This window comes from Pantherophis guttatus, chromosome 17 (genome assembly GCF_059756535.1).
Source record: "Pantherophis guttatus breed Tessera chromosome 17, ASM5975653v1, whole genome shotgun sequence".
Taxonomy (NCBI): Eukaryota; Metazoa; Chordata; class Lepidosauria; order Squamata; family Colubridae; genus Pantherophis; species Pantherophis guttatus.
The window spans coordinates 12905950-12920786 of record NC_142079.1 but is presented as its reverse complement, the minus strand read 5'-3'; the positions used below and the strand labels follow the sequence as shown (position 1 = coordinate 12920786).

Genomic DNA, 14837 nt, shown 5'->3' with positions numbered 1-14837 from the left:
CCTAGAACTTTGACAATGTCTTGCACCGAGCTTGGGGAAAGTAGCTCTGATGTTCATGAGGTGCTGCTGTGCAATTTCCCTCCTTGCAGCAAGCAGCAGAGGCCCGCAAAAAACAGCTGAGAGTCAGGAGGCCAAGGGACAATCAATTTGTGCTAATTAGGCTGTGCTGAAACTGAAACGAGCTGTTCTTTCTTGCTGCAAGGAGGTAACTGCTGCGAGGCAGAGGCCAAAGGGTGGGGACCAGTGGGTGGGCGGGGCTACATTCGGTGTATAAGACGCACCTAAATTTTCACCCCCTTTTAGGGGGGAAAAAGGTGCATCTTATACTCTGAAAAATACGGTAATTTTCAATGTCAATCTATTCATTTCTGCACAGTCCGGTATCTTCTTAATTATCTCTTCATCTTGCGGTGTTTCTTCTTTTTCCCTGTTGCAATATTTTCAGGATCAGACTCAATAAAGATAATAGGAGTTAGAGCTTTAAATATATTTCTTTTTAATTATGATAGGCATTCTATATTCACTGAATATTCAAGGTAGAAGCAGCGAGAATGGTGAGGGTGGCTCCTTATATATACAAGGGGTGGAGCTAGGAATGGGAGTGGTAAGTTATGAATACATTAAAGTCCAAACAATAAGTTAACCTCTGATGTTCCATATATACATTATTTACACATTGGAGAATAAGGCATTTACATCTGACAAATCCCCCTCTAAATGCCGGTTCGTTACACAACACCAATTACATTCTGATTCAGGACAATATAATACATATAATTTAGAAGTTAAATATTTGTGTTGTTTAGAAGGTAAGGGTTTTGTTAATATGTCAGCTAATTGTTCAGAAGTATCGCAATGTATTGCTTTAATGAATCCGTCTTGGGACAGTTGTCTCACATGCTTAAACTTTATATCAATATGCCTGGACCTTTGTCCAATTGCATCGGATCTGGATATTTCAATGGCCGCTTTATTGTCTTCATGCATAATAAATGGTAAAGTGGGTTTCTTCCAAACATCAGTGATCAGATCATTGAACCATACAAGGTTATTTGCAGCCTTGGACAAACAAACATATTCCGCTTCTGTAGTAGAAGTGGCTACTAGTTCTTGTTTACCAGTATACCAGTAAACTGGACAATCATTCAATAGAAAAACATAACCAGAAGTACTCTTTCTGCATGATGTATCACCAGCCCAATCTGCATCAGCATAACAAGTAATTTTTGGTTCTCTGTCATTATTGGGTTCCAACATTAAACAAAAATCTAATGTACCCTTCAGATATCTTAGAATTCTTTTGACAGCTTCCCAATGATACAAGGTTGGTATACTAACATATCTTGACAATAGATTGAGAGGTAATGCAATATCTGGCCTAGTCCAATTAGATATATAGAGGAGTGAACCTATAACTGATCTGTAAAATGTGTTGTCTTTAAACTCAGGGGAAGATTCATCAGTGTTTCTAAGAAAATCGGTTTGCATAGGGGTGTCACAGGTTTTGGCATTATTTAAGTTACATTTGTTTAGGAGTTCGATGATTTTATCTTTCTGTGTAAGTTTGAATCCCCTTTTAGTTTTGTTAATTTGCACACCAAGGTATTTATTCACTTTACCCAGGGATTTCAGTGAGAAGTGTTCATTTAACTTATTTACAAAGATTTCCCTGCTCTCTTTATGCTTTCCAATGTATAAAATATCGTCCACGTAAATTAATACAAATTCAATATGATCATTACTCTTTTTTACAAAGAAACAGTTATCGGCAGTGGTGGCGTTGAAATCCATGGTCTTAAGTACTTTTACCAAGCAATCGTACCATCTTTTGCCGGATTGCTTTAATCCGTACAGACTCTTATTTAATAACCAAATTTCGTTCTTATTAGTGTATTGACTGTGTGGTGCTCTTACATATATTTCCTTATCTAATTTTGCATGTAAGTATGCGGTCTGTATGTCATATTGGAATACGTCCAGATTGAGTGCAGATGCTACTACAAGGGCTGTTTTGACACTCTCTGTTCTCACTGTGGGTGAATATGTATCAGTATAGTCTTCTGGATATTTTTGTGCATAGCCTTGTGCAACTAGTCTAGCCTTGTATAAGGTATTGCCTCCTTCTAAGTTCTTAATTTTATAAATCCACCTGGTACCTATAATTGTTTTATCCTTAGGTGCGATCGCAGGTGTGAATACATTCAATCCTTGTAAACTTTCCATCTCTTTTTCCATAGCTAGTTCCCATTTTTCTCTTTCTTCATGTGGAAGTTTCAATACTTCTTCATATGTATTAGGTGTTATTTGTTCTCCATTCATATGCATTATGTAATCTTTGTATTTATTTGGTATTTGGTTTCTATTGTTTCTAATAGTTCTTTCAGGCTTGCTATGGTTATCATGCAAATATCTAGCTTCCTTTTTTGTTAATGTGTCTGTCTTTATTTTATGCTGACTATTAGTCCAAGTTTTGGTTTTGTTCTTACTTTTGTTAATATTTTGATTTTCTGTTGTTCCTTCCTCGCAAGATATCGTATCTTTACATTTATTAGGAAATATTTCATTAAGGTGCAATTTTGACCAATTGGCCTGTTCATGGAACACAGCTGTTCTGGATACTATAAATTTGTTATTACTATCAATAAATCTGTACCCTTTGGTTCCAGTTTCGTATCCCATGAATCTTAATCTCCTGGATACGTTTTCTCCCTTTCTCCTCAATTGTTTAGGTATGTGTACGTCTGCAGTGACTCCAAATATGTGCATGTGTGATAATTTGGGTTTTCTATTGTACATCACCTCATATGGTGTCTTATTCACAATACTGGACCAGGTTCTATTTTGAGTGTAATTTGAATAATGTAATGCCTCTGACCAAAATTGTTTGCCTAAACCAGCATCCTCTAATGTGCACCTAATCATGGTTTGTAGTGTGGAATTTTTCCTCTCTGCAACTCCATTTTGAAATGCAGAAAAAGGATTGGACGTGAAATGTAACATTCCTCTATCCTTTAACCATTGGGAGAATTCTTTAGACATGAACTCACATCCCCTATCAGTCATAATTTGCTTTATTCTGATATTATGTTGTGTTTCTATACGTTTGTAGAATTCCTTAAATTTCTGAAATGTTTCATCCTTGTGCTTTAATGTGTAAACAAAACCATATCGGCTGTAGTCATCCACTATTGTTAGGAAGTAACGTTTTCTATAGGTAATTGAGGGACTTAATGGACCAACTAAGTCCATATGTACCAAATCAAAAATATTGTTAGTTGATCTGTTAGATTTTTTTGGTCTGGGACTGGTTTTTAGTTTGGTGGATTTACATACTGAGCATTCCAAATAATTTTCACAATTTTTTATTTTGACACCTTCTGCGTGTTCAGTCATTTTTTGTACTACAGGAAAGCTTGCATGTCCTAACTTCCTGTGTAAGATGTGAGCACACTCATCATGAATTGGTTTACCTATTTTTGGTTTCTTTTCCTTGTATGTATTTTTGTGATCATGAGTTATTCTACACTCATCATTGTCACTGTTACTGACATTTTCATCATCTGCTTCAATACAATCTTCCATATTTGAATCAATGTTATGTAAACATCTTTCTTTAGTTATCAGATAGGGTAGACCTCCTTTTATCATTACAGTACCTACATTTGTTTTGTTCTTTTCTATAGTTGCTTTCCCCTTTGAGAAAACTATATTGATATCAGATTCTCTGCTTAATTTTATGGCACTTAGTATGTTGTGAGGTATTTCTGGGATTAATAATACCCCCTCTATTTTCCCTAGACCAGGCAAGGTCACATTTCCTTTGCCTAGTACTTGAACCTTTTCTTGATTAGCTACCTTTATCACAAACTTATCTTCTATAAATGAAGATAATATACTTTTGTTGTTGGTGGTGTGATTTGTTGCACCAGAATCAATAAGCCAATTGTTATTCTCATCCTGCTGTGTTCTGGTGCTGTCTTGTTTATTTAGCCCATTCAGTGACCCAGATTTCCTCTCTTTTGAATTTTCTCTACCCCCTCTACCTTCTTTGTAATTTGGTGGACTTCTATATTTGTGTCTATCTGTGGAAGATTGTCTGTAATTATATTTGCTCTTATATTCTGGCCTATGTCTCTCTCTTGAGACTTTGGGGCAGTCTCTTCTACTATGTTCCCTGGATCCACAATTGTAGCATCTAAAGGCCTCATTATGTTTATCTTGAAAGACTACTTTCCTAAAAGGTTTGTGGTCTGTTTGGTTACTGGATCGATTTTTTCTTGAATTGTCTTCTGCTATCAATTTGTTAGATAGGCTTTCTATGGATAAATATCCCAAATTAATGGTATCTAAGTGTGACATAAAGCTATCCCATGATGGATCAAGTGAATTGATAATAACACTTTTCATTGTTTGATCTGAAATCACTTCCCCCCTCAATTGTAGCTCAGCTCTTATTTTGTTTAGATTTATCAAATGCTCACTTATAGAAACCCCTGGTTTTACTCTAGAGGAAAAGAAATCCTTAGACATTCTTGTGGTTGTAGCTACGCTATCGCTGTGAAATAGATTAAACATGCATTGAATTATTTCTGATACTGTTAGGTTTGGTTTGATGCTATGATACATTGCAGGAGACACGCTAGATATTATTATGAAAAATGCTCTATGATGTAAACAATCTATTTTTAAGGTCCAAGGTCTTCTTGGAGGGCTAGTTATAAAGAATAGTAAATTTTCTTTCATGAAAATAACCTGAAGCTGTTGATACCACTCTTGTAAATTAATGCCATCAATTCTAAGTTTTGGGAAGTCACTGGGTAAGTTACCTACATTATTCTGTCCATTACTTACAACCTGGGGCAGTCCGTGATCTCTCAAGTGCAGGAAATTACAGAACGGCATTGGGATGCTTGCAATGAGTCTGCGCGGTTCTCTGGCCAGTTCAAGTCCTTCTGGGTCGTCTACGTAGTTTCGCACATGCGCGTTGCTCATTTCTTCTTTGGTGGCGTCGTGGAAGGTTCTCTCCCTTTCAGCTCTCTCAATCCGCTCCTCCTCAGATGAGTCGGTCTCTGGCTCGGTTTTTGGGGTTCTGGTGGTGGCGACGGTTCTTTTCTTCTTTTTGTGTGCGTTGGCATTCGATCTTGTCTGTGGTGTAGGGCGAAATCGGCATGGCTCTCTGGGCTCGGGCGTCGTCGCTTTCGAAGTCAGGATGGGAGCGTGCAGGTCTTGAGTCGCCGGTTTGATTTCTTGCTTCTTCGTAGATGTCTTGGTAATTTTCAGTCTTGGCCCAAAAGCAGCAAAAAGCGTTTTCATTGCTGATTTTACTTGAGATTTTGTTAAATCGTCTTCACTTTCTGATTTTGAATCATCTGAAGAGTTTGAGACTTCTTTCTCACTTTCTTCGTCTGATAGTGTTTTTCGCGCCAGAAATTTTGAACTGAGCGTTTTGATTGGCTCTGCTCCATTCTCTTTTGAAGTTCGTTGAAACCAAGATGGCTGCCATTCAAAATTTCGCGCGGGATCACATCTTTTCTTTTTAACAACTATTTTCTCAGTAGTCATCTCACTTACGGTTTTTTGATCTTTGGGTTTTTCTTTAATGACGTTTTTCTCTCTCGCTGCTCCGCTGTTCTTCAGCATCTCCTGGAGGTCCGCGATGAGATTTTCATCATTCTTTTGGCTTTTTAGTATCTTTAATATCTCTGACCTGAGTTCGTTATTTTCTATTTCGATTTCTTTCTGGTCATTATTTTCACTCATTAGTTCTTCTTCTTCAGTGGTGTATTCTTCGGATTCTCTCGAAATCGCATTGGTGGATTCGTTGGTCATCTCTTGATCAGTTTCTATTTCTTTGCTGTAGGCCCTGGTGTTGGGCCTATCTTTCTTGGACATTTTTAATTACTTATTGAGTCAATTAACCATCCTCTGCTACCAGCTTGTTGCAATATTTTCAGGATCAGACTCAATAAAGATAATAGGAGTTAGAGCTTTAAATATATTTCTTTTTAATTATGATAGGCATTCTATATTCACTGAATATTCAAGGTAGAAGCAGCGAGAATGGTGAGGGTGGCTCCTTATATATACAAGGGGTGGAGCTAGGAATGGGAGTGGTAAGTTATGAATACATTAAAGTCCAAACAATAAGTTAACCTCTGATGTTCCATATATACATTATTTACACATTGGAGAATAAGGCATTTACATCTGACATTCCCAATGTGCGAATATAATCCTCACTGCTGTTACGACATGTAATGTTAAATTTTCTTATCTAATTTTTCTGATATTATATCTAATAAAAACAGTTCAGGTTTAAAATTTGCATGTTTACCTATCATCTTTTCTAGCCAAAGTGTATCTTTGCCCAAAATTTCTTTTTGCTTTATCACAAGTCCACCACATATGATATAATGTGCCCGGTTTTTTTGGTTACATTTCCAACATTTGCTAGATATGTTTTTAAACATTTTAGCTAACCTAGCAGGCGGTAAATGCCATCTATAAAACATTTTATATAAGTTTTCTTTATCAGAGGTTGCCATTGTTAATTTATAGTTCACAGCAGCACCTCTTGTTAAGCTGAAAAGACAATGTGATAGGAATCTATAACGGGCCACTCAGTTTAGGGATTGCAACTTTTGTATAGTCAGACCGTGTATAATTGACACTGGATTTTATTATAGATTTTAGTTGTTATTTATTATTTTATACTAGAATTTTTAAGTGTATATATACTGAATGCTTTTATTTGTTCTGGTCTTTGGTCTAAGACTGTAAATCAAATTTAATAAAAATAATGTGATAGGTCTCAACCTCGTATCAGTATGTATCTCCGATTAAGTTATTTCTATTTGGCACCTAACAAATTAAATGTTTAATTCTGGTTTTTCCCCCCCCCCCCTCTTTTTTTTTTTCCTATAATAGTGGCCATGGGACGTGTTGCCTTGGACAATGTCCAGAAATTTTCATCTTTATCAGCATATCTACCTGTAAAATATCAGATCTCTGGCACCGAGTCCTCATTTTTCCTTCGAGAAGCCAACCGTGAATTTATAAAAAACTCAAGTTTGCAATCTCGCGTGGAAACTTTCTTTACATACAAAACTAAGAAGAGGCCCATCGTCAGCGTTAGCTATGGACCGTTCTTGGTGGAACATGATGTCCCTCAGGATCTGCTGTTGACTTCCAGTTCTTTTGGGTCCACCAACAAGTTTACATTCAACTGGAAGCTGAAAACCTATATCATGAGTGAAAAGATCTACTTGACGAAGCCCAAAGTCCAGATTCTCTTCTACATTGTGGGGAGAGATTGGGATGACTACAGCATGTCTGAACAGCTTCCTTGCATGCATGTTTTTGCCTTTTGGGAAACGTTGGGAGTCCGGGGTAGCTGCAGACTGAAAGGAGACCTGGGATTATGCGTGGCTAGTTTAGATCTTCAGCCAACCTGGTTTAACCCACCCACAGTTGTCACCGGCCGTAAGAAAATGGCCGACCGGTCTGATGGGATCTCGGTAGAGCTTTATTACGCGATCCACCCTGGAGGTGAAAATGGGGAGTGTATTACTGAAGACCTACGGAAGGGTAATGCAATCCGTCCAGGAAAAGAAGGGGCAGGGGAAAGGATGTCCCACTTACAACGCATTGGGTCTATCAGTCTCCACCAGGCACCGGAGAGTTCTCAGTTGACTGAGTTGTGGTTGGACAGCAACATTGTCATCCAGCTGCCGTTGAAGCCCGTCAAACAGGGAGAAGTCGTGAGTGCTTCTGTGACAGTTACCAACAATATCACGGTGGATCAATTTATTCTCAGGTACGCATGCTTTCTTGATCCGTTGACTTGTGTTCTCTCATTGTCTCTGTTGTGACCTGGGCTTCCTGAGTCATTAAAACACACGAGTAATCCCAAAAAACTCTTTTATTGCAACAGTTGTGAATTACGTTCATTCACAGCTGAGTCTCAATTAGTTGCCAAAAGTCCTTTGGGAGAAGTCCTTCGGGATAATCACCAACCTTTATCTCCCTTGACACTCTGCCAAAGACCTACTTGGCAAAGCCACACGGAGTCCAGAATCAAACAGAGATGCTGATTGGGAACAGAATTAACAATGTTGCTTTCCTGCAAAGGGCCCATGTGTCTTTGCTCCTCTTTTAAGCCTTGTGGGAGGGGCAGAGAGGGCGTGGCCAGGGTGGGGTGTGGCCAGCTTGATGTCACTCATGTCAGGGGCACCTATGGTGGCCCGAGTGCTCTACCAGAGAAAATAAGCTCCTGAGCTCCATTTTTGGCTGTGACAGCTTCCTGCAACCCTCTGCCAGCAAAAACAGAGCGTAGGAAGGCCACATGCAGCCCTACTGAGCTCCATTTTCACTGGCAGAGGCACCGTGGGCCAATCCTTTGCTGTTTCCAGGATGGATCTGGCCCATCCTGGGGCCTTGAGTTTGATACCCCTGCTCTGAATCAGACTGGGGTGGACACTGGGTTGGGAAGTGTTCTATCCCCATTCCACTCACGCACCCCCACAGATGGCCCAGAGTTAATAAGCCACACAACAAAACTCTTTGAAGATAAAGCTGGCAGCAACCCAGTGGCTAGCTGCCAATTCAGACTTTACTCACACAAAACAAAGATTAGACTGCCAGCATTCCGATAAAACAGGCAGAGTTTTCAACAATACAAGGATTAATCCAAATGCAGTCCGATAAAGCAGGCAAAGTCCAGTAACGCAGAGATCATGGATTATTTCTAGTTTTTGCTCGTCACAAACTGAACCGGCTACCACACCCACATTTATACCCTGTGGGGTGTGGTCCAGTGACTCCAGCTAATCTCTGGCACGCCTTCCCCTCTGCTGCGCACGCTTCTCCCTGCGCCTCTGGCGAGGGTCCAGCCAGCACTTATCTTCTTCGTCGCTGTCCACCTGTGGCTGCGGGGACGTGCTTGGCTCTGAGCCTATCTTTTGGCCTTCGGTGTCCTCCAGAAGCATTGCCAGAGAGGAGGGTCCTGGAGAGGGAGGCCTTGCCAACTCCTCTTCCTCACTCTCAGAGTCTGCATCTGTCGATAGCCCAGGCTCAGGCAACAGAGCCACAACAGGAAGGCTTAACTTTGAGGCTTCCAGGTTTGAATCTGCAAAGATCTTAGCAGGGTTCAAGCATCTTTGGGTGAGTTGACACGCACTATGAGTTTCCAACTATGTCTTTTCCAGCGTGTATCCAACCTTCCTTGGAAATGTAGTGAAACGGCAGGCATCTCTCTCTTCTTATTTATAGCTAATGATAAAACTACATTATGGGATATTTGCTTTACATTTCTCCTTTTTGAACAAAAGAAGATTTATATCATGGCCCTATGGTCATTTATTACCCAGAGATCTCATATATCTGGGTTGTGATCACCCAAGCTGGAAAAAATTGATGGAAATCTTCTTACATTGTGCGGAGTCTTCATTACTCAAACGTTCCTATTCAGCATAAAAGAAAAGCATTGTGAAACACTGAACCTAGAATTGTTGGATGCAATCATCAAAGTATCTCTTTGGACCAATGGTGGGATTCAAATAATTTAACAACCGGTTCTCTGCCCTAATGACTGGCTGGGTGGGTGTGGCCATGGTGGGCGTGGTCAGGGGGCGTGACAGGCCCTGGGAGGAAAAACAGTCCACGGGGGGAGGGGGCACGCCACACACACCCTGTGCCCCATTTTGGGCCTAGTAGGCCTCCCTGCAGCCTCCTGGGAGCCAATAGTGGGATTCGCCTGAACCGCCTGAACCGGCTGAATCCCATTATTGCTTTGGACTATCCCAATGGTTTGGAGGCTGGGATTTTTTTTTTTTTTTTTGGCGGAGTTCCTGAAAGAATAACTCTTAACAGACTTCTCAAGGTGTAAAGATGTCTCCAACATCTGACAACTTGAATCCAATGTAAGGAAAAAGAGACGTTCCATTGACGAATGAAAGCAAAGGTTTAGCTTTTGGTGCTGGAGCCCTAACTGGAAACAGGAATTTTGTGCTAAAGAACTCAAAAACATTCATGTAAATTTAAATCCTATAAACATGCATTCAAAAGGAAATAATCTCCCCCTGCTTGCTACTACTGCTTGCTTCTACTGAACAATAGTTCAGTAGAAGGGAAATTAAAGCTAACAAGAGGTAAACTATATCTGGTGTTCTCAATAAACGCTACAGTGTCTTTTGTAGTTGTTATTGTTGGTTGCAAAGTCATGTCCGACCCATTGTGACCCCATGGACAACGTTTCTCCGGGCCTTCCTGTCCTCTACCATCCCCCGGAGTCCATTTAAGCTCACCCCTATTGCTTCAGTGATTCCATCCAGCCACCTCGTTTTCTGCCGTCCCCTTCTTCTTTTGCCCTCCATTGTTCCCAGCATTAGGCTCTTCTCCAGTGAGTCCTTCCTTCTCATTAGGTGGCCAAAGTATTTGAGTTTCCTCTTCAGGATCTGGCCTTCTAAAGAGCAGTCAGGGTGGATCTCCTCTAGGACTGACTGGTTAGATGGCCTTGCAGTCCAAGGGACTCGCAGGAGTCTTCTCCAGCACCAGAGTTCAAAAGGCCTCAATTCTTTGGCACTCAGCCTTTCTTATGGTCCAACTTCCACAGCCATCCATTGCAACTGGGAAAACCATAGCTTTGACTATACGCACTTTGGTTGGCAGGGTGATGTCTCTGCTTTTTAGAATGCTGTCTAGATTTGCCATGGCTTTCCTCCCCAGGAGCAAGCATCTTTTAATTTCTTGTACAGTATCTTAAACTTGGCTAAATGTATCTAAATAATGTCAGAACATTAAGACTCAACATGATATATGGATTCATCTGTTGTAGGGGGAAAAAATCAACTAGTTCAGACTTACATAATTCAGGCATGAGTCGTTTACTTGGTCTCCAAGATTCTGAGACTGGTACTGGAGCCCATCCTTAGAGAACTTCTCTCTTACCAAGAATGTGTGCTTCAGGCTATTCTATGCATAGTATTTATGTGGTGCCTGGTTGTGTGTGGCTTTTTAGTTGTTGATTGGAGTGCTGATGGCTGGCTAACGTCATTGGCTGTTGTTTCCTTGTGTTACCAAGTCCAAGTCCTTAGTATTGGATAAGCTGGTGGTAAATCAGCATTCCTGTTTACTGACCAAGGGCTTGTTTCCCAGGCTTCAATCATTTCCCTGGCTGTTTTTGTACATGCTCGACCAACAATCTTAGTAGCTGCAAAATTGAATGTATATCCTTGATCATTGCAATGAGTTTGGGTCTCATCGTCTGACTGCTCACGTGTTCTTGCAATCTGGTTGTTAGCTTCCTTCCTGTCTACAATAGTCACAGAGGCAATCCATGCAGGGGATCTGGTAGATTACATTAGAAGTACCTCCCATCCTCAAGTGATCTTTGATTGACTGCCCCAACATGTCTGGAGAAGACAGCACACCAGTGGTGGGTTTCAAATTTTTTTTTTATTACCAGTTCTGTGGGTGTGGCTTGGTGGGCATGGCAGGGGAAGGATACTGTAAAATCTCCATTCCCACCCCACTCCAGGGGAAGGTTACTGCAAAATCCCCATTTCCTCCCAATCAGCTGGGACTCGGGAGGCAGAGAATGGATGGGGGCAGGATCAGTCAGAGGTGGTATTTACCGGTTCTCCGAACCAATCAAAATTTCCACTACCGGTTCACCAGAAAAGGTCAGAACCTGCTGAAGCCCACCTCTGCAGCACACCATGTTTTGTTTTGCATGAAATTACAAAGAGCAAACATCCCCTTGCATATCCAAAGCATCAGTATTCTAGGTCAGGGGCCTGCAACCTTAAACACTCAAAGAGCCATTTGGGTCCATTTCCCACAGAAAAGAAAACACCGGGAGCCACAAAACCCTTCCCGTGCCTGACTATTTCCTGAGCGGCCACAAAACTAGCATATATAGTTTATTTATTTATTTATTTATTTATTGGTTCAATTTATATGCCGCCCTTCTCTGGAGACTCAGGGCGGTTTACAATGCGTTAAGCAGTAGCCTTCATACTTTTGTATATACCTGCTTAGTAGGGCTTTCGGGGGCCCCTACGCGGTGTTCTTTTTTTATACAAAGTCAGCTTATTGGGTAATTGAATTAAATGTTTTGTTTTCTTCTGAAACTTTTCTTTTCTTGGATTTATCCATGGTTGGCCTACCGGGGATTGAAAAGCTCAATAAATTGTGTGCCAGCAGGTGTCACACATTGGCAGTTGTGACGCATATTTTGAGTGACAGGGAGCCGCAGCACAGGGGTGAAAGAGCCACATGTGGCTCCAGAGCCGCAGGTTGCTGACCCCTGTTCTAGATGCATCTATTAACTTGATGCATAAACTAGCAGGCGGGGTAGATTTTAGGGTATCCCTTGTAGGCCAAATTCACAAAATAAAAAGGAGGGATGGAGTTCTTCTGGCCCATTAAAAATCTACAGGTGTTTCTTCGATTGCAGTCAGAGGTCTTCTCCTTCCCCAGCCCCTTGCTTTGAGAGGGCATCCTTTGAAAAGGTTCAGCTTTGTTGAAAGGGACAATTGAATTACCCATCAGGAGCTGGCAAGTTGACTGCAAGACAATAGATAATTAGCCGGGGTATATTAAATCATCAGATTGTCAGGGTGAGAGAGGCTAAATGTGGCTAGCGAAGCTATTAGGCAGATCAAGGCAGGGATGCTAATGAGTATTGACGGAGCAGCTGGATTTGAGAGGAGACCATGACGTTGAAAATGTCAAGGCTGAACAAGATGAAACATGTTCCCGGAGATGGTAACCAATGAATTAGTGGTCTGGGATAAGTTTGTGGATTCCACAATAACCCACCACCATCTTGTTTGGTGGGGTCAGCTTTTATCCCACCCAGGTGTCACACTGTACAAAAATGTTCGCGTAACTGATCTGAACCCGTAAAGGAGAATATTGATAGCTCAAGGTTGAAATGAGGGGTCTTTGGTCTTCTCTGAGCTTCATTGTTTTCTTGCAGATGTTTCATTGTCAAACTACATAACCTAATCAGAACTAGAAGGGAGAGGAGGAGGAGGAGGAGGAGGAGGAGGAGGAGGAGGAGGAGGAGGAGGAGGAGGAGGAGGAGGAGGAGGAGGAGGAGGAGGAGGAGGAGGAGGAGGAGGTTTTTGTCTGTGGTCCTTGGTGCTTTCTGAGCTTCGTTGTTTTCTTGAAGACATTTCATTACCCAACTACGTAACCTAATCAGAATTAGAAAGGAGAGAGGTTTGTGGAGAGGAGGAAGAGGAGGAGGAGGAGGAAGAGGAGGAGGAAATTGACTGTGGGGTCCTTGGTACTCTCTGAGCTTGGTTGTTTCCTGAAGACATTTCATTACCAAACTAGGTAGCATCAGCAGTTTTACTAGCAGTGATGATGTTACCCAGTTTATGTAACAAAACATCTGCAAGAAAACAGCCAAGCTCAGAGAGCACCAAGGAACCCTGATCTGAACCCTCTTGAAGTCCCTCTACACAGGAGGAAAATCCAAATGCTGACCACGTAACCCTGAGACACTAAACCATAATAAATACATGCTGGTTGCCATTGGAAACATGTGATCCTGAGAATCCGGTGGCAATCATTAGTGTAAGGAGCCAGTCATAAGTCATTTGATTCAACACCATTGTAACTTGGAACTGTCACTAAATAGAAGAAGATAGAATAACAGAGTTGGAAGGGACCTTGGAGGTCTTCTAGTCCAACCTCCTGCCTAGACAGGAAACCCTACACCACTTCAGACAAATGGTTGTCCAATCTCTTCTTAAAAACTTCCAGTGTTGGAGCATTTACAACTTCTGGAGGCAAGTTTTTCCACTGGTTAATTGTTCTAACTGTCAGGAAATTTCTCCTCAGTTAAATGGTCATACATCGAGGGCTATCTGTATATAATAAGGAACATTATATGTCCGTGAGAATTATACTCATACATGGTTTCCTTTCATCATGTGCTCCATATTGACATATTGAGTTATAACTTACAGTTCCTTCAAGCAACTACCTTTCTGCCACAAAGAAGCAATGGATGGAAGCTAATCAAGGAGAGAAGCGACCTAGGAGAAATTTCGTGACAGTTAGAAGTTAGAACTTGCCTCCAGAAGTTGTGAATGCTCCAAAACTGGAAGTTTTTAAAAAGAGATTGGATAACCATTTGTCTGAAATGGTGTAGGGTTTCCTACCTAAGCAGGGGGTTGGATTAGAAGACCTCTAATGTCCCTTCCAACTCCGTTATTCTATTCTATTCTAAAGAGGAGAGGGTCAACCTATTTTCCAAAGCACCCTAAGGCCAGACAAGAAACAATGGATGGAAACTCATCGAGGAGAGAAGCAACTTGGAACTAAGGAGGAATTTCCTGACAGTGAGAACAATTAATCAGTGGAACAACTTGCCTCCAGAAGTTGTGGGTGTGCTCCATCAGAGATGGTTATGTCTAAAAATGTTTGGAATATGTAGAAAAGCACCAGAAACACAAAAAGCAATGGTGGAAATTAAGCAAGGAGAGAAGCCACCTAGAATAAGGAGAAATTCCCTGATAGTTAAAACAATTAACCAATGGAACAGCTTGCCTTAAGAAGTTGTGGGTGCTCCATCATTGGAGGTCTTTAGAAAGATACTGGACACCCATTTGTCTGAAATGGCCTAGTCTACGGTTTCCTGCTTGAGCAGGCACTTGGACTAGAAAACTTCCAAGGTCCCTTCCAACTCTGTTTTTCTGTTATATTCTGTGTCAACTCGCAAAGCATCCCTGGCCTGCTCTCGAGTTGCTATAGGCAAGGGGGATGGGAAAAATGGCGAAGCAGCACGGCAGCCAAAAACAAAAGCACATTCCAGACATAGG

At 41.3% G+C, this 14837-nt stretch overlaps 1 protein-coding gene across 1 annotated transcript in view; it reads left to right on the top strand.

Moving 5' to 3' along the window:
• TMEM132C (transmembrane protein 132C) overlaps window positions 1–14837 on the top strand; it is a 177974-nt gene that overhangs the window by 62324 nt on the left and 100813 nt on the right. The window contains exon 2 of the mRNA XM_034435234.3: window positions 6928–7816. Within this exon, the coding sequence (XP_034291125.2) occupies window positions 6928–7816 (889 nt within the window). The remainder of the gene's footprint in view (window positions 1–6927; window positions 7817–14837) is intronic.